General features: G+C 40.9%; 1 protein-coding gene across 1 annotated transcript in view; it reads left to right on the top strand.

Annotated features, from left to right (window-relative positions):
• GLIS1 (GLIS family zinc finger 1) overlaps nt 1–18,100 on the top strand; it is a 207,053-nt gene extending 188,953 nt beyond the window's left edge. Inside the window, exons 8-10 of the mRNA XM_086617543.1 lie at nt 6,913–7,097; nt 13,945–14,112; nt 17,964–18,100. Of these exons, the coding sequence (XP_086473669.1) occupies nt 6,913–7,097; nt 13,945–14,112; nt 17,964–18,100 (490 nt within the window). The remainder of the gene's footprint in view (nt 1–6,912; nt 7,098–13,944; nt 14,113–17,963) is intronic.
• The last annotated feature ends 393 nt before the right edge of the window (nt 18,101–18,493 follow it).

Below are 18,493 nucleotides of genomic sequence, written 5' to 3'. Positions count from 1 at the left end.
ATAAAACGTGGAGCTTCTTTCCTTTGTGCTTCTCACTCTCGTGCTTTATCCTGTACTTTTCTTCATATTAATACGAGTTACGCATAATTCTCAAAGTCAAGATAGTTTGATATGGCGATAGGCTGTGCATGAGCACTGTATTACAGAATGGTCTTATAACCCAAAATATACAAAAAATTATTTGAGATAAAGGACAGATGTTTTTCAGTCCGGATTTGGTCCCGTTCCCACTGAACTCAATGGGATATGGGTTGAGGTTCTTTGCCTGGCTGAGGAATCTGCCAATCAAACCATCACATCATAAAAAGAAAGAAACCAGACAGTTTTCATATTGGAAACATCCCTATCTTTGATATTTCTATTTTGCGGTTACACTTCATTTCCATTTATTATTCAAGAATCTTAGTTTGAATTTATTTTCATTATTTTTCAATTTTCAATTCCATTCAATAGTTCCTAATTAAGCATACTGTCTGTAGTTTTTAGCAGTGAAGAGATGATGAACTAGATAATGAAAAAGCTCATCTTAAAACAGCTCAAAATCTGGCTTTACAGTTTCTTCCTCTGTGTTAATTTGTCCAGGAACTGCTTTTGAACAAAGACTGGCTAAAGCAAAGTGTAAAAGTATTTCTTACTCGGACTAAGGACTGTGGATGAACATAGAAAACAGACATCTTGACAGAAAGCTCAGAAAAATCTATGGTGACATGTATTTATTTTTCAGTTCTTTATGTTGCAATAGTAGTGTGAAAATACACAAATTCTTACACCGCTGTCTACTTGGGAAGGCTGAAACTGGTGGCAGGATAAATAATTCCAAACCAAGAAAATGGGATTTGTAGCCTATTAGGTGTCTTTTCTATAGATCACTGCTAACCTACGACACACTTAGTTCCTTCACATATGCCTTACAATTTAATATGGACTTTCACAATCCAAAATACATTGTTAAAACATGATTACAAGAAGATTTACATAAAGGTCCTTCTGGGATTTCTGGTTGATATTCTTAAAGTTATGCACTTTATAAAATGAGAGAGAAAACATATTAATATATTCTATGTTTTGACTTCTAATTTTCTTTTTAAAAAATCCTTCTGTTAAGATCCAGGTTTCTAAGGGTTTCCATTGATGTGAGTAAAAAATGTTTTGCAGTAGAGGTGAGGAATTAGCTCGTTGTCTGTGTCTAACACTTGGTTTAGTGACCCTTCGTGGGTAGCATCCCACCTGACTTCAAGAGCTTCCCTTAGGAAGGGCTGTGAAGGTATTTTAAGACTGTTTAGCACAGTGCGGAAATGGGCACAGTATCGCAGACAAGGTATGTTCTCGAGTTAGGATCCGTTCTTCCAACAGTTTTCTGTCGGTTTTGTGGATGAAGGTGTAACATAAACAAGATTTTTCTGATTAGTCCTTTTACTTAATTGTCTGTTGATGCATCCTCAGGAGAGGAATGCATTAGCTCTGCAATTCCACCTGAAATGATAGGTCCCTCATGACTTGCATTATGTCTTCAGCGCCATCCTACACATGGTGCTTCAAAGGGAATTTGGAAAACCCCACAATACCTGGTCAATCATGCACAGTTGTATGATAAGTGAAGAGAGAATTCCTCTCTGCCTCCTTGAGCGATCAGTTTACATCCTGAAGCACAAGATTTGATTACCCCTCACTTAGCATGGAGATGTTGGTTTTGGCCATTAAATTATTCAGTCTCTTTTTAAAAACCTAGGTATTTTGTTTGATTCTGTGACTTCCTGTGGCTATGATTGCCACAGGCCAGGGCATGCTGTGTGAGCAAAATGTTCCTTTTGTTTTAAGCTGACCTGCATCTCTCCGTGGTGCATGCCCTGTTGCTCCCGTGTCTTGGACAGCATGGAGAGGAGGCTGGCTCCTCCACTGCACCTTTGTAATCTACAAAAGTGCATTTTAAATGCTCTTCTCTCATTGGCGTGCTTCTAGTTTTGGCAGTTTTGCTTTGTAAGAAAACCCTGTCTTACTATTCTAGTATATCTTCAGCTGTTTGTAACTCCCGCGATAACTTGATGCATCAGAACTGAATATCGCTCTTCTGGCTCTACCACTATGCAATATTTGGTCATTAGTAAATAGACTCTTACTGCATCTAACTGTAGAGTTCCCTTTCTGTTATTATCACTGCTCAAGAAAGTTGCACATTATTCCTACAGCAGTGCTGTTCCCCAAAGATACTGTAAGCTCAAAACCAGTCAACACGTGCAGGGAGTAGAGACTTCTGGTGCATGAGAGGGACTCTCTGTATGAGAGGGACTGAGAAGCACCTCCTGTCATTGGGTCTGAAGTCACCACAATGAATCTTCAGGTGAAAAAGCTTTCCTACTTGCTGCATATACTACACACAGCAAGGGGTTTAGCAATAGCAGTTTCATTGGTGGGCAACTGGAAATCTAGATCCAGAGGGGACTTGCTGGGAACTTCCTTAGTGTCTGCAGCAGATAATGGCTAGGAATGAGGTAAATGCATGGTTAATGGGTTACCTTTCACACAAGGGACATACAGTTTCTGATAACAGAGTAGTTAGTAAAAGCCTTGCAGTGGGTTAATTTGTTGTTTGAGTTACTAAGTGCTTTACCCTCAAGCATCCCTGTAAGACACAGTAGACTGTTACCAACAGTCAGACTGCATCAATGCAAGTGATCTGTAACAACTGTTGCTTCTTCTTACCTTGTCACAAGGTTAAGGAGATAGCAAAAAGATTTATGCTCCTGAACAGAAATATTCAGTATAGCCAGGAGCCCTCAATTTAATGAATTAAGGAAGGATAAGGATTTTTTTACATGTATGTAAGAGTATTTATTTTATATCTCTCTATGTAGCTATATATGGGCACAGATATATATTAAAAGGCCCCAAAAGGACCTGCAAATTTACTGAATCATACAAGTTACAATTAAAGTAAAATATATGGTATATATTTATTATTAATATCCAAACCAAAGCAAACTGTGGTTGCAGTACAGTATTAACAGGAAATGTCCAGGCTATTAGTTATTGAAACATAAATGCCTGAGCCACTGCCTGGGAATTTTTAACGTATCCAGCTGTGTTCTTGGTGTAAATAGTTTAGTGTTTCTTCTTCCACACAGAGGCATCTCCTTTTAAGCTCTTTTCTGTTGCTAGTGCATTATCTATTTAATTTCTATCAGGAATGATTCCTCCTCTCTTCTAACAACCAGAGTATCACAGCAACCTAATTAGTAGGCAGATACTCAGGAGGGAATTAAAAACACGGCACTGGGAACTGGACAGTTAGCTGATGAAAAAATTGTCCTTGAGCGTGCCAGAGCACATTCACACATGCACACACACACACACACATACAAAATATAATATTTTAGGGACCAGCTTGAGCTGTAGGCATTGTGATGACCATTTTAAGGAAACAAACCCCCATGTTGGCCACTTGTGCTAATAGAGCCAGATTTTTCTGCTGAGCAAAGTTCTTTCCTAGCTTAAAAACTGTGCCTTAACTTATGGGAAACAGATTAAATTCCCTGTTTGGGAGAGACCGAGCAGGACATAGCAAGTTTTACGGCGACCTGCTCGACTGTACGAAACAGCCTTCACGCAGAGGAGGCAGCGATGGTCAAGTGTTGCACAGAGCTTTCAGAGTTTCAGCTCAGGTTCCCGTGCTAGGAGTTCCTAGGATACCGGCTGCCCGCAGACAGCTATGTTTGCCGAGCTCCATCCAGCACGGTGCCAGCAGTGCCGAAGGGAGCAGGGAGCTGGCAGCTCAGCTCAGCTCACCCAGCTGAAGCAGGGCCCCATGTACCTCCACACCGGGAATCTCACCTGCTCTTAACCAGTTCATTTCAAAGGCTCCGAGGCACAAACACTATCACAACTGTTGAGTTCACACACAGGAAAAACAGGGATGCAAAGGAGTGTGAATGGGGAGAAGCAATGCTTTAAAATAACAATAAAAACTATTAAATTCTTCTCACGTGGTTGAGATTTAAATAGCCTCTGGGAGTAGTTAAACGGGGTAGGGAGGCTGGGATTTTCAGTATTCCCACAGCTGGACACCTTAGATGTACCATTTTTGTTTGACATGCAACATATTTGCATCGAATTTAAAAATGCGGTGACTGGCCCACCCTAACAAAGCATCGCCAGAGCAGCCCGGCAGACCCCGGGGGGGGCTGCGCTTCCCAGCAGTAGCCAGGACAAGACATTTCCAGAGAAGGCAGAGGAAACCCAAGACGGGCAGTTGCAGAGTACTCGCTCACCAGAAGTATTTTCCTCCCTCATTCAGAGCGGTTTCTGGCTCATCCAGGCCTTGGAGTATTTAGTACATCTTTTGTTTCTCTTCTAAATGTGCGTGTGGTCGTTATCCATATAAATGTTGCTATCATGATCTCTTCTAGCTATTATCTTTCCAATGAAAACAACTGCAATCTTTTTAATCTCCTTTCAGATAGAAGCATTTCCAGGCTTCTAATAGCATTTCTGGCATGTGGAGGACAATGTCTCCATCTGTGCCGTTTGAAGGGTTGGTGACCATTTTGTAATTTGTGGCTGTGCTTTGCCAGCACGCACTTACAGCCTCGGAAGGCTTTTCTGTAGGTCTCAGCAGATAATGTCAGCCCCATCTTCATGCAGTAGTTCACCACAGACGCGCACTGAGAGCATGTGCAGAAGACACAAGTGGTGGCTGGGCTGCACGACAGCTCATTTGTGTCCAACTGTTTCTCTACTGAGAACTTTGAGGAAAAACTACAGCCACGTGGGAGCTGACCTTAGTGTTTAGCTTCTTCTTAGCAAATAAACTTGGTATTTTTCCACCCCCCGAGCATCTGCTCTTCAGCAGTTCAGGCTCCAGAGAGCATTTTCTGTCTCGGAGATTCGGAGATGAAGAGGGCATGGGTGGCCCCCATATTCCCCATGTCCCATTTTAGCACCTCTGCAGCATCTACCCTCAGGTAGGGCAAGGGCCACCCCAGCTCTGTTGCTGAGCTCTTCTTAATAGGCACTTAAAACAAAAAACAGATAAGATTTATTTTTTTCTTTGCATGTTGGCTCTTAAAATTTGGCTTTAGTTCTCTTTATTTTACATCTTGCTGGTCATTGCTTATTGAGGGGGGTGTTATCCTTCTCACAAAAAACTTATTTTCCAATTCTTCCATATTTGACTTGAAAATATCCTTGCTTTCACCCATTTAACAATACTGGTTTAATTCTTCAGTTTAGTTTGGGGATATCCAGAGTCTCTGTGCTTTGAATTATATGCCTTATTTTCCTGCTTTGGGAGATGGAATTATTTCAGCATAGGATGGGCTTTGACTGGTTGATTTATTTAAGCCCCTTTTAGAGTGTCACACTGACAGCTTCTGGCAGCGTTCCTCTGCCTCTCATGTTAAATTTGATTAAGCTGTTGTCACCATTAATTCACAGTTCATCTATATTTACCTCTTGAATGCTCCCATGTAGTGCTTAGCCCTAAGTCAAGCATAGCCTCGCTCCCCAACTTTAATCCTAACTGCTCCAAGCAGCAGTCGTGTAAACTGGTGAGGAACTGCTATTGCAAATCATGGTTTATGGCGTCTGAACAGCTTGTGCAGTGGTAGGGGAAGACACCAGTAAGACATTTAATTTGGTTTTCAGTTGAATCTTTGTACACCTGCAGCGGTTTGTGTTCAGTAATTTTTTCCCAGCCAGGTGATATGTATTATTACAACCTGCAGGGCTATTTTTATTTCTATGCCTCAGGACCTGTAGCTATGAAGTTTCAGCAGGATGGCTCTCAAACAGACAGGTGTTTTTTCTAGCATCTGAAGGGTCTAGTGCTGCTCAAAGAGCCACTTCTTATGTTTAGCAGAAGCTCCAGAGGCAGCAGAGAATATATGGCAAACATATGGTCCACGCAGCCCGCACATTTGGCAGTGTGACACTGGGCCGTGGAGCAAAGGCCATTGGTCACAGCTACCGTAGGAGCGTAAAAGATCCAGCTTCTACCTATTTACTCATTCACAGAGGTAGTTTAATGCAGCTCTAAAAGAGGCTTGTACGTGAATGCCTGGGGTTTTGGTCCCATCCTCTGCACCGTGCCATCCTTCTGGCTGTAAATGGCCCAAGGACAGTTCTCTGGCAAAGGGTTCGTCCCCCCCGGGCCGCTGTGCCACCCCTTGGTGGGATGGTTGCGTTGTGACAGGGAAGAGGCATTGAAGCTTCTCTGCTCCACCCGTGGCAGAGGATGCCCAGGGACTTCATGGAAGTGCATTGGTGAGGTTCTTCCTCAGCTGCTCCAGCTCCTTGTGGGAGCACTGGGTCAGGGTCTGTTCCCCGAGTGGGACAGCCGCAATGCTCCTGTGCGGGACAGCTCCAGCACTTGAGTCCCAGGCGTCTCAGGGGAATTTTCCATCTCTCAGGTACAACCACTTCTCAGTCTTACACTGAGCAGTGCTGTCACAAGCAAACACTTACTCAGGCTTTTTCTTTGAAAGGATGGTACCATCTGTTGCAGTTAAAGCTGTATTTCCAAGACTAAAAAATCCTACAAGAGGAGTAACTGAAACTAATGCTTTTCTTTGTCTTGGCTGCAACTTGGGTGTAACACTTTATCCCGTTACAGCTACGAAGGCACTTAAACAATTTACTTGCATTTACTCACTCTAACTACATTTTCCACTTCTGTTTTCTGGGCATGTATCTCAGCTCACGAAATTTTAAATTAAAACTGAGCTGTGTTTAAGGTGCTTACTGAGGAGTGGTGTCAAGCAGCACTGTATTGATAGCTTCTTTTTTTACACTATAATTTCTACCTGCAAAATAAATGTTTCTATAGTTTGGCCATTATGGAAATAGGGCCTTTCAAGTATTTCGTTTTCCCATATTGTGATGTGAGATGTCAAGTTTTTCTGTATTTTCTTTTTCTAGGCTCGCTCCCAACATAATCTCTCCGCTTGTCAGCCCCCTGAAAGCACTAGTTCCACCTTCCCTATTGCAGAAACACGGCTCTCCGTCATCACACAGCCAGTCACCAAATGGGCAGCAATTTTCTGGAATACCAAATAAACCATACACTCAATTTCAAAACCAGTCTGTACAGCAGGGATCTCAAGGTAACTCTTCCTTTTGTTGTTGTTGTTGTTTGTTTGTTTGTTTTGTTTTACCTTTCCTAATTCCTAGTTATGGAGAAAGAATTTAAGTTGTTGCATTTTCAGCCAATACTGTCGTATTAAAGGACTGACTATATTTCAATGGAAACTCCAATTTTTAAAGTGGCTTGATATACATACAGAGCAAAATTTTCAGACCAATTCATGCTGCGATATGTTATCATAATGGGGAAAGCTATCACAACAGCAGATTTATTGCATTTATTCAGGTTTTTCAGTAGATGGCTACTAACTATGCACCTCATCTGACTGGTTATCCAGCCTTCCGTCAGCTTGGACCCTGCCAAAGCAAGAGTCATGTAGTCCCAAAACACATGGGCTGAAGCACACCTTGGCGATGTCCTGCTCAGTCCACTGGTAGTGATGCAGTAGACATGAGCTTAGAGAAAGAAAAAAATATTTTGCTATTTATTATTTGAAAGTTTGGCATCTGTGTCATTTTAGATAATAACGTGCAAAGGCACTCTGTACAACTAGAGAGTGCCACTGTGATTTGAGGACAGGAACAGGAGCAGCTAAGCAGCTGTCCCACTGCTTAATTTAAAACATTTTTTGTTCTGAATTACTCAGCCTTTTTAATTGAGAGCTTATTTACCTATTCCAGAGTTCTGCTGTGGGAACTAATTAATGTTTCTGCAAGTTTTGAGGTATAAATTAGCAAGAGACGTTATTATCACAGATTGTTCCAGTAACAGAAGCTTGCATACTTAAGAAATAGGTTAAATGATCCAGATGGTATGCTGCTTAAGTGTGGTAAATATTCACAATAAAGTAGTATGCAGGACATCTGTCTGGTCGCGAGTATAACCAAGCAGATAAGTTTATACAGGCAGATAACCAGCTTTTTGAAACTCGTTTCACAGCTGTACTGTCATTTGTATAAGGTCATTTTTGGCAGGCGAAGTATCACACGTGATCAATTTATCAGTGGGCAAAATAGGAGGTTTGCCTTCTCTCCGTACACGCTAAGGCAGGTTCTGAAATGCAAGAGTTGAACACAAACCCCGTGAGCGATTCACAGCTGTAATGGGGTTCAGTATCCCAACAGTTCCCTCTGCCCTTCCTTCTCTGAGGAGTATTTCTGCTCTTTGGTTGGGCTGCCTTAGTCTGAAAAGCTAAAGCATATTATATTAAATGAGTTGTGCTGAAGGAAAAACTAACTCAACCTGATGCTCAGCAGATTATTCAATTTTAAAAGATTAACTCTGTAAGGGAAAAGTGGCAGATTTATGATAGCATATAATGATATATGATTATGTTACTATAATGAGCTAAATAACTACAAACCACAAGAGGAAAGTTTAGCAGCTCATTACTATGGCAGAAACAAATGCACAGACAGAACAAGTTTTGAACCACTTAAATAAATTTACTTTATTCCTTAAGAAAACCACATTTCCTTTTGAATGAATTGTTGCTTTCTAAGTGTTATGTCGTGCGGTTTTGAAAAAGCAATAATTTTCCACTTTGGCCAAATGTTGAAGTATTATTATAAATTCATTATGGAAATGGTAATTCAGAAATCAATTTTCATTAGCAGCCTTTGAAATCAATGGATCTGTAACCTGTACTTAGCTGTTCTTGCTCTGTGTCTTTTTTGCATCTCAGTTCATTAATAGCACATTTTTCTAATGGAATCTGTAGTAATTTGGGAGTTTGGAATTTCTGCTCAAAAAAGGAACGCTTTATCAGTCTAGCTGTAGAGCTAGGTGTCTGTGTAGAAGCATCTAAACATTGTGGATCTGAAATGTTTAGAAGACAGCAAGCTTCCTCAAGCTGGTAGCAAAAGTATTGATAATGAAAGAATAAGCTGACATTATTTATATGTTTAAACCCAGTTGTAGTAAGATCACATGGAAATTATTACATGCTGAAAGAATTTGGCAGGCAATGGAATCCTGTAGTTATTTATACCTGACATGATTTCTTGTCAGAAATGCTACAGAATTTGAAGAGCTGAGATTTATTTGCACATAGATGTAAATGACATGACATAACAAGATGGCGTTTAATAGGCATATTCCAATTATTTGCTCATTACATCATTCATTTTAAAGCTGCTTGAAGTTTTCTAGGCTGTGCGTTAGAGCAACACAGGCAGCCAGTGCACTGTGTGAAGTGGCTAACTGCAGCTTTTCTGTCACAAATTATTTCAAAGCAAAATTTTAAGTAAATGTTATGTTTGGAACTCAGTTTATTCCTTTATTAACTGTTATATTTCTACATCTACTGTACATAAAACATTTAATAGTGATCCTTTAAACTGACAGAACATTTAGTAAATTCTTCGCTTGAAAATTAACCTTAGAAAATTTTTGATTTAAATCAAAACTGAAGGAAAATGTGAAATCCATGTGGAAAAAAAAATATTGGTGAAACACTTGTTGCCAAATTGTTAATACACTTTTGCTCTCCTAGAAGGAGTGGGGAAGTTTGCACCAGACAAGCCTTCTTGCTTACTTCATATTTTAACCACTGAAGGGAGGCTTTTCTAAGGACTTGTAAAAAATGCTCCATGTTTAGTTTACTCTGATCAACCGTATGTGGCTGCTGATTGAACCACTGGTTATGGGATTTAATCATATCTTAATTCTTAATACTTTCTGCGTAAAGCATTTAGAAAAATCTAAAGGAGACAAAACAAAATAGCATGCACCAAAAGCACCTTTTTTTTTCATGCTGCATATAAGAATGTATAAATGCAGTAACGCTCTGACTTGTATTGCATATGCAAATCAAACACTGTATTGTCTGCAAGCAACAACTTTCATTTCCTGTGGTTGTGTAAAATGAACGAAACCTTACCTGGCAAGAGCACCCATTGTTACAGAAGTCCTCGTGGTTGCATTAACTCACGTGGCCTTTCCATCTCTTGTGTAATTACTTTGGTTTTGGGGAACACTCAGCACTTAAACAAGGTTAAACAATTTCCCCTTTTTAGTAGTGTAAAAGATGCGTGAGGCTCAGATCCTCTGGAACAGACTGACTGGCCTCTTGAGCCATGCCAGGCTACTGAAGGCCATCAGCAAGAGCCAGCCTACCTGGTACCAAAAGGAACTCTCCAATTGTGCCTCTGAAGCAATAGGTGGGAGTATAGAAACTATATAAAAAATCATGAAAAAAATCTCATTGACATAGTAACTCACTGATACTGCAGTACTTCAACCCGGAGGTATGCAATTTCAGTCACTCCAAGACTCATTTCCACCTTCCAAGATTAACATTTAGCTAGCTACATTTTGAAATACAGCTTTTAATACTGCAAGCACAATTCTTTCTACCCCAGGGTTATTTCATGCCCAGTTTAAGTGCAGGGAACATCACCAAATTCTTCCTATACACCCTCGTAGTAGAACTGCAGATCAGGTTCACCAGCTGCAACTGCTGTTCTTTAGTTTAGGATGTAAGGCCAGGGTCCTCCTGAATAAACCGCTGCCACTGTCACTCCCCATGAAAGCTCCATACAGTCGTGTGAGAGGTTATTCTGAAGATGAGTCATGTAAACACACAGAAGAGAAATACAAGTGTTTGCTGACAGGTCTCCGACCAGGCAGTGAACTGTCTGGTGCAAGATCCCTGCAAGGGATAAAGCAGGCACTGCCTAACAGTCATCTTGTCCATGCAGAAGAGCTGTCTTGAGTCTCCATCTCTTTCCCACCTTTGCAATTGCAAAAGCTATTGGGAGTGTCTGTCTTTCACCTTTCATCCTCAAGGAAGCAGCTACCTGCCTTTTAGTCCACTTCTCCTACAGCCTTCCCTGTGCCTTTTTCCACACGCATGGAATGCCTTCCTTTATGCCCCTGTCCCTTTCACTGTCTCAGCATTTCTGTGAAGCTAATGAAAAAGGCAGCAAGCTTTCATTATACCGCTCAGGTCAGAAGGATTAAAAGTCCCGTTTTCAGTGTCATGGTTTGTTTCACCCGAACAGTGCTCCTGCTGCAACCTTCCCCTTCCTCACTCCATCTTTTTTCTTTAGCTCGCCCCCTGCATTTATCAAATCTGCAAGCACATTAGAACAAGAATGGCGTATTTCTCTGTATTTTTTGGGGGAAGCACTTAGCAGAAATTTGGTCCTGGTGAATACAACAATGCAATAACACTAATATTTTCCTACATCATGTCTCTTCGTTGGATAGTTCCAGTAACACTTTTTGAGCTGCCTTTTCAGATGATCACACAGTGAGAAGCAATCCAAAGGAGAATTTGATTGCTTACAGCAGTTCTTTTCCAGACTTCTGATTCTGAGGCAGTTCTCTGCCTCAGGTATTTTTTCCTGAGCAGCTAGACAGTGCAACTTAAAACACTTCAAAAGAAACCTTTACCCACAGGTCTTGAGAAAACCCTGGCTCCAACTAGTTTCAATCCAGTTCTGTCATGCTTGGCTGTTTTCTGATTTTCTAAGCCACTGTGCCAGCCCTGTAGATCATAAAGATATTTAATTGATTTAACAAAGGCAAGCCTGGGAGCATGACGAAAGGGCAGCAATTACAGAGACAGAGAAAATACACGTCATGCCTTCCCTGGAACTGATGTGTATAGCAGACATTCTGGAAAAGGTTCATTTTTTTCTCTAGCAATGCATATAAGTGCTCTCTGCAACCAGTTGTACCTCTTCTGAAGCCAAGTGTCTCATTTTTTTTCACTGCTCATCTCAAAAGGTTGTATTTTTAGAAGGCTTACAGCAGAGTTCATGATTTGAAAACGGAAAAGTCAGAATAATTATCAAAAGCCAATCAATAAAGCACTGTACCTAAAACCACATCAAAATATGGCTTTGCTACCTCTCATAAGAGCTCTTTGGTTTTTTGAGCCAGACTCTCCAGGCAGTAAACAGAGGTGGCTGTCTATTTATTCGAGGAAGGAAGGACATGCATCATTTAATACTCAGCTTTCCAAATTTCTGGGCCTTCTTCTACATAGCAGCAAACAGCTTTGGTACAGTGTGCATAGTGTCTTTATCTAATATAGTCATCCATTAGTACTTCACTAGTCATGGACATCAACGGTTCAGGTATTTTGTGGTGGAGGATGGTAGGTTCTCAAGAAATGAATCATCTAATCCTTGCAGATTCTGCCAAAACACATATTAAACTGTGAAACTTCAGAGCAAATCTTTAACCACTTGATGAGTTCATTGCATTTCTACTAAAGAATTCCCTCACTTAGCCTTATTTATTACCACCTTTAGAAAACATAGCCAGAATGAACAGACAGACCGAGTTTTGCCTGATACTGTCTACTCAGTCAGACTTTGGTAGTAAAGGAAAAATGCAGAAAAGGGAAGGAGATCTTTCTTAACAAGGAAAAGCTTATACGCTGCATGATTTGTTAAGGAGCAAATTCCACCCTGCACAGCACCCAGGCGCTGTGGTGATAGGCACAGGTATTTCATTTCTAAACAAACAGACTGAGTAGCTGCACAACTGGCCCGGCAAGTCAAGCCTTCCACTGGCGAGTGGGGCTGCGCCGACTTCTGTCAACTGAAAATCTGGCTGTGTCTGTGTTTGACTGAACTACCTGGAGCTTTTGCAGGAGTTCCTTGGGAAATGTTTTAGTCTGAGTAAGAGGGAAGAAAGACAACAGCTCTGTATGTTTTCTGGCAATTGGAGGAAAATCCTGATGGCACATTCTAAGAAACTTTAAGGCTGACTTGGTTGATTTCAGTTGCATATAAGGGAAGAAGCATCATTTCATAAGGGGCTGTCAGAGAAGGTAGGAATAGGGATAGTTAATATGAATGTGCAATTAGTGTGCAATGCATCTGGAATCAGGAAGAGGTTATTGAGGCAGGAGAAAGGAAGAGAATTAAATCAGGCCACGGTTGGTATAAATCTTGTGGCATGCTTTGAGGTCATCCTTACGGAGCAAATAACATTTTCTTTTAGGATGTTGGCACAAACCTCTAAGTTGTAAAATTCCTTCCTCAGCAATTCATTTGCCCTTTGCTGTTAAATATCTTCTTCTGTTGTGTACAACTCATTCGCAACTTCTCCTGGCAAAAACCAAACTGCTGGTCCACTGGTAATATGATACTTCAAAAGAAAAGCAGGACAGAAGAAATGTAGGGTATGTGGGGGACAAAAGTCAAACATGCCCAAAAGCAGAATGACCGAGGCAGCTAGAGACCATGCAGATTTATCTTGGCAATTTCAGAAGCAAGAAGAGCCTCTAGCTGAACTCGAAGTCTTCACCTGACGTCCATCTGGAGTCAGTCCTGCAGCTCTAGCTCAATTTTACTTGCAGACTGTGGCATTTGAAATAAGAGCAATCTGAGAAAGGAGAGGTTTAAGGTACTCTTAAAGGTATTTCGAATAAATAGCACTGTCTCCAGCAGTGCGTAACGCACACTGGATGGGAAAAGACTTTACTCAACTGAAAAAAAAAGCAGTGCTATTAATTTAAATATTGCATTATTGTATTTAAATTAAAAGTAATTAATTATAGACTCATTCCCTTGGGAGCTGAGCATCCAGGACCTGATCCAGTGGAGTACTTACTGCTTAGCTTTGAACACAAGTGAGCTGTTGACTGTGTTCAGCTGATCTATTGCTTGAAACAAAGCACATCCCTGGGATTTTTGCTTGATGGGGATCACAGTCCACAGCACCTTGTGAGACCGAGTCTGATGTAGCTTTTATATTATTACGCCTTATAGCATAGCATGATCATTTTTCCACAGTTAAAACTGAGGAACTAAAAGCCCCCAACAATAGTAATGAAATACTGTGACAGAAATGGAGCTAATACCATTGCAGCAGTGTTAAAATGTACGTGCAATATCTGTTTTCAGGTTACCAAGGCAGCTTTCACTCAATACAAAACTGTTTCCATTATGGAGATTGCTACAGAACAATGGACCAGTCTGTCACCAGTGATGTGATAACAGGGGAATCCCATTGCTTTAATCCTCTGAGACAGAACGGCTATCACATACTCAATGCACCTTTAGCTTCAACAGGTAATTTATTCCGCCTATAAAGAATTATCTGTACGGTATTTTTAGCAGGAGGGGCAAAGAACACATTTTATAGTCAATGTTATTACAAAAATATGTTTGCAAAAAAGCTTAGTCACTGAAATTCATTTGCATCTCTAAAAATCCCAAAAGAAAAGCAAATTTGTTTTCTAGAATCATAGAATCATAGAATCATAGAATCATAGAATGGTTAGGGCTGGAAGGGACCTTCAAAGGTCATCTAGTCCAACCCCCCTGCAAGGAACAGGGATATCTCCAACTAGATCAGGTTGCTCAGGGCCTCAATCGTCCTGTATTTGACTGATGGACAAATTCTCCTTTCAGTCTGCTGGGTGTCATAGGCGACACAAACCTTAAGAAGCGCTGACAAACAAGACACTTTTCACATTTATCGTGTGGGCTGTTCGTTGTACATCTCCTCAGGTAGGCTCAGGCAGGCTTTTAAGGTCAGATCAAAGTTAAGATAGTTAACACAACTCTGAAGAAAATAGCAGCAGCAGGAACTTCCTGTCCATGTAAGAATAAAAGGATGGCTTCGTTTTGCAATACTGATGTTTACAAAATGGAAAGGCCCTGCCTTGATAAATTCAGCTAAAAATATTAGTTAGTCCCTTGTTGTTTGGGAGTTTCTGTGTGTTAGTGCTGTTGCACATTGATGGCAATTTTATTTTCCCATTTAGCTACATAATGCATTATGTGTATGCATTTTGCATAATGTAAAATTTGCAAGAGTTATTACAGCTAGATTACTATAATACTTCAATATTTAAGTATTACTTTTTATAAAGCCTTTTTTTCTACTTTTAAAACCACAACTAAGAATAAATGGAATTACTGAAATCAAACAAAATGTGATTATTGTCAGAGCCATGAAACACTAACATTCGCTGCAATCTTTACTTGCACATCTCCAAGAAATTTTTCTTCTTGTCTGAATTCAGGAGAGCATCTCAGTTAAGGACGATACTGAAAACATATGTTTAAATGCTTTTTGAAGGGGGCCTGAGTCAGACCACAAAATTAGAGTTGACTTTCCTGTTTGTTTTGTATTAAAGGAGGCTCTGTTCAGAGAGAGCGTGCATGCATTTGTCTGGTGTTCCATGCTAGAAAGTGTATCCATCAGTAACGAGGACAAGGGAAAAGTTTTAAGATGAAGTTTCAACTTCAACTTTGAATTCTTTTGTGTTATTCATAAGTTTGATGTTACTAAAACATAGTTTTTTCATGTTAACATCAAATTTCAAGTTTAGATTGACAGCCTGCAATATTTAAAGCACAGACTAAATAAACTTTCTAAAAGAAATTGTAGGAGCAAAGAATAATACTATGGCAAGACACCAACTTCAACAACAGTTGATTTTTCTGTCTGGAGTTAAACTATTATGAAATGTTTCTGTGTAATATTTTTGTTTTTAGAGTGGTTATTGAGGTATGCAAATACTTAAAAGGCAGAAACATAAATATATGTGAAATATATAAACCTTATCTCATCTTTTTTTTTTGTGTAAAATAGAACCATTCAGGTTTGCAAGATTCATCAAGGCTATGCATTATTTTTTTTCAGGCTTTTATAGCACCATTAATATTAAATGAGATCTCATCTCATAGGAATGCCAAATGTGACTGGCAAACAGCTGTTCCATGAATCACATTAACAGTCAATAAATTTTTATTTTCTGTTCAGGACTTTGGATAGTTTACTCTATCTGGAATCTAATAATGATTTCTGGGGTGTATGCTTATCTTGGGTTTTGTCCATCTGAGGTTGTGTATGCACCCTGTATACAGGCTCATCAAACAGAAATTAGCATAACATAAACACTTGCAAAACTCACCAAAATACTGGTCACTCCACTTGGACCGACACAGCATAGGGCAGATAAACAGGCTAAGTTTGTCTTCCAGGGACTTTGGACATACGCTGCATGCCAGATTTCTGCAGACAGCAGAATTTGACCTGTAAGCTAACAGTAAATTAGTACGTCATAGGAAAATGCAGAAATGTAAATACGTAGATAATTTGGTCTCAAATAATAAAACGTACCTAATAGTAAAATACCTATAATTAAAGACTAAGGACTGAGCCGACGGTTCTTTCTGAAGTCAGGGCTGGCTGTGTAAGACTTCAGGATCTGTGATTACTGCTGGTGGTGCGGTGCTGCACAGCCGGGAGGCCCCAGCAAGCCTGGAGCAGTGTTTGATTCAGCCTATCTAGACCCACTTCTCTGTAGGGTTAGGCAGGCCGAAGAGATGACAGAAAGGCTAAAGAGAAGAGTAAGCCTCATTTTCCACGTGGGGAACTGAAGCACAGCAAAACTCCAATGATCCCACAGAGCTCCTCTGTCAAGCAGAGACCGGAGCCAGGTCCCAGTGATCACGAGGATCAGCCATCCACACTCGACCTGCAACTCATAGAATCATAGAATGGTTTGGTTGGAAGGGACCGTAAAGATCATCACCCAAATGTGATTTGAAAGAGATTCATTTTCTACATCAGGCACTTAGTTCACGGGCCTGTTTTTAACTAGAAGAATCTTGTTCCATGTGTTGCCTCGGCTGAGTTAGTGCTGCGGCAGGTTATTACAATGGTGGCAGGTGGGCTCTGTGGGCTGGGTGCAGGGGTCAGAACCATGCGCTGAAGCTCACACAGACACTTGTAAAGGCCAAACCCAAGTCAGGTGGTACAGGGTAAAATAGAGTACGTATATTAAGGGATGAACATAAGGGGTCAGTGTTTCATGCAGTAGTTTGGGGAGGGGGTAGTGGGGTGGGTTAAAAACTGTTGAAGGATAAGGCTTAGGAGGTCGCCCACCCCCCAGGCAGACAGCAGGGCCATGGGGCAGATAGGAGGGTCTGGTTGGTGTGAGGAGAAGCGCAGGCACAGGGACAGATGCAGAAAGAAGAGCAAGGCAAGGGGCGAACACAGCAGGGGTGAAGTAAGGGAAGATCTGAACCACAGTAAAATGCAAGTGAGCTTTGACTGGCCAGTTGCAGAAGCAGGTTATAGCGGGGCATATTTCATGTCCTTTGAGGTAGGCAATAAACCTTTTGTTTCAGACTCCCTGGCACTCCAGCTGCCATAGCACCTGGTAGCAGGTAAATATGTTCCTTTCCACAGGGATGCACAGCTCAGGGAGGCTTGTAACAGCTGTGGAAGTTTTGCGTTATAGAAGGAGGACAGAGAAATTCTTCCCCACCATAGTGGCTTTCTGGTAGCCTGGCAAGCACCAGCCAGCTCAGCCAGGTGAGGAGCCAGCAGCAGGTGGGCTTTGGTGGGCTGAGGACAATGATGTGGTGCACAGCTCCTTCCACACATCCTGTGAGCCTGACCTGACCTAGACATGCTTCTGCAGACCTCACTTCTGCAGTATGTGAGGATCCAACAAATGTAGTATCCAGATTTCTTCTGGATCTTAAAAGCAGCTGGGAGACACATGGAACATTTTTCCTAAGTGCCATTAAAAGGAAAAACACAAAACACAAGGGGACCGCATCACTTTTAGTGCACGCTTACCAGGATGCGTGCCCACTCATTGTTTTGACATCCTATTCAGATAATGACTGTCAAGTCCCACGAGAGCCATACTCTGATCCTTGCTCTTCACTTGCCAAGCGTAGCTTTCCGCAGAAATGAATGGGAGCTTCATCTCCTATGACACCAATGCCCACGGAGATTAGTTTGTGTATCTCCTGGGTAAGGCTTTGATGGTAAACCCTATTGTCTTTTCATTAGCGCTGTGCTGTTGTGTGTGATCCCAGGCCTCAAACTACGCTTCCTTCCTTATATGTACCGTGGTCCTAAGGCATGTCTGTGCAACTTGTCCCGCTTTCAGGCTACGATGCGATCTCCGAAGCACAGTGCGTGTCTGAAGACATGGTCTCCAACGGAACTGATGAAAATGGATTCTTCCAAAACGGCGCCTTTGATCACTGCTTGAATCACATCCCTTCCATCTATACAGATACCTAAGAGCAGTGCTGACCTTGTTTTCTTTATTATGCCTATAACTGAGTATGTAATAACAAAGGTGTTGTTCAAGTACTTTTATTTAGTCTGTATCCCTATATGTGCTCATTTAAATAAACACCTCACATTTACCAAACCATTTTATACATGAATAGTCTGTATAAGATAATATTGGACCCTGTTCCTTTGCTGTGGCACTTTGAAATTCATGCTTTAAGGGAATGAGGAGCATTTCAAGCAGCTTGTTTTGTAAGTTCTCTCAGTAAAGTGTAAATGTAAGTTATATAATAAACTTGTAAAGAAGGGCTTTTTTTTTCCTGAAAAATATGTTTCAATTTGAGAATGTTGTTCCCTGTAATCAGTTTTCATTTAACTCATTGGTCGATTCTTCTCTTT

The sequence above is a fragment of the Tauraco erythrolophus genome, chromosome 10 (genome assembly GCF_009769465.1).
Source record: "Tauraco erythrolophus isolate bTauEry1 chromosome 10, bTauEry1.pri, whole genome shotgun sequence".
In the NCBI taxonomy this organism is placed as follows: Eukaryota; Metazoa; Chordata; class Aves; order Musophagiformes; family Musophagidae; genus Tauraco; species Tauraco erythrolophus.
Note: the sequence above shows the minus strand (reverse complement) of the source record. Positions and strands in the feature narration are given on the sequence as shown.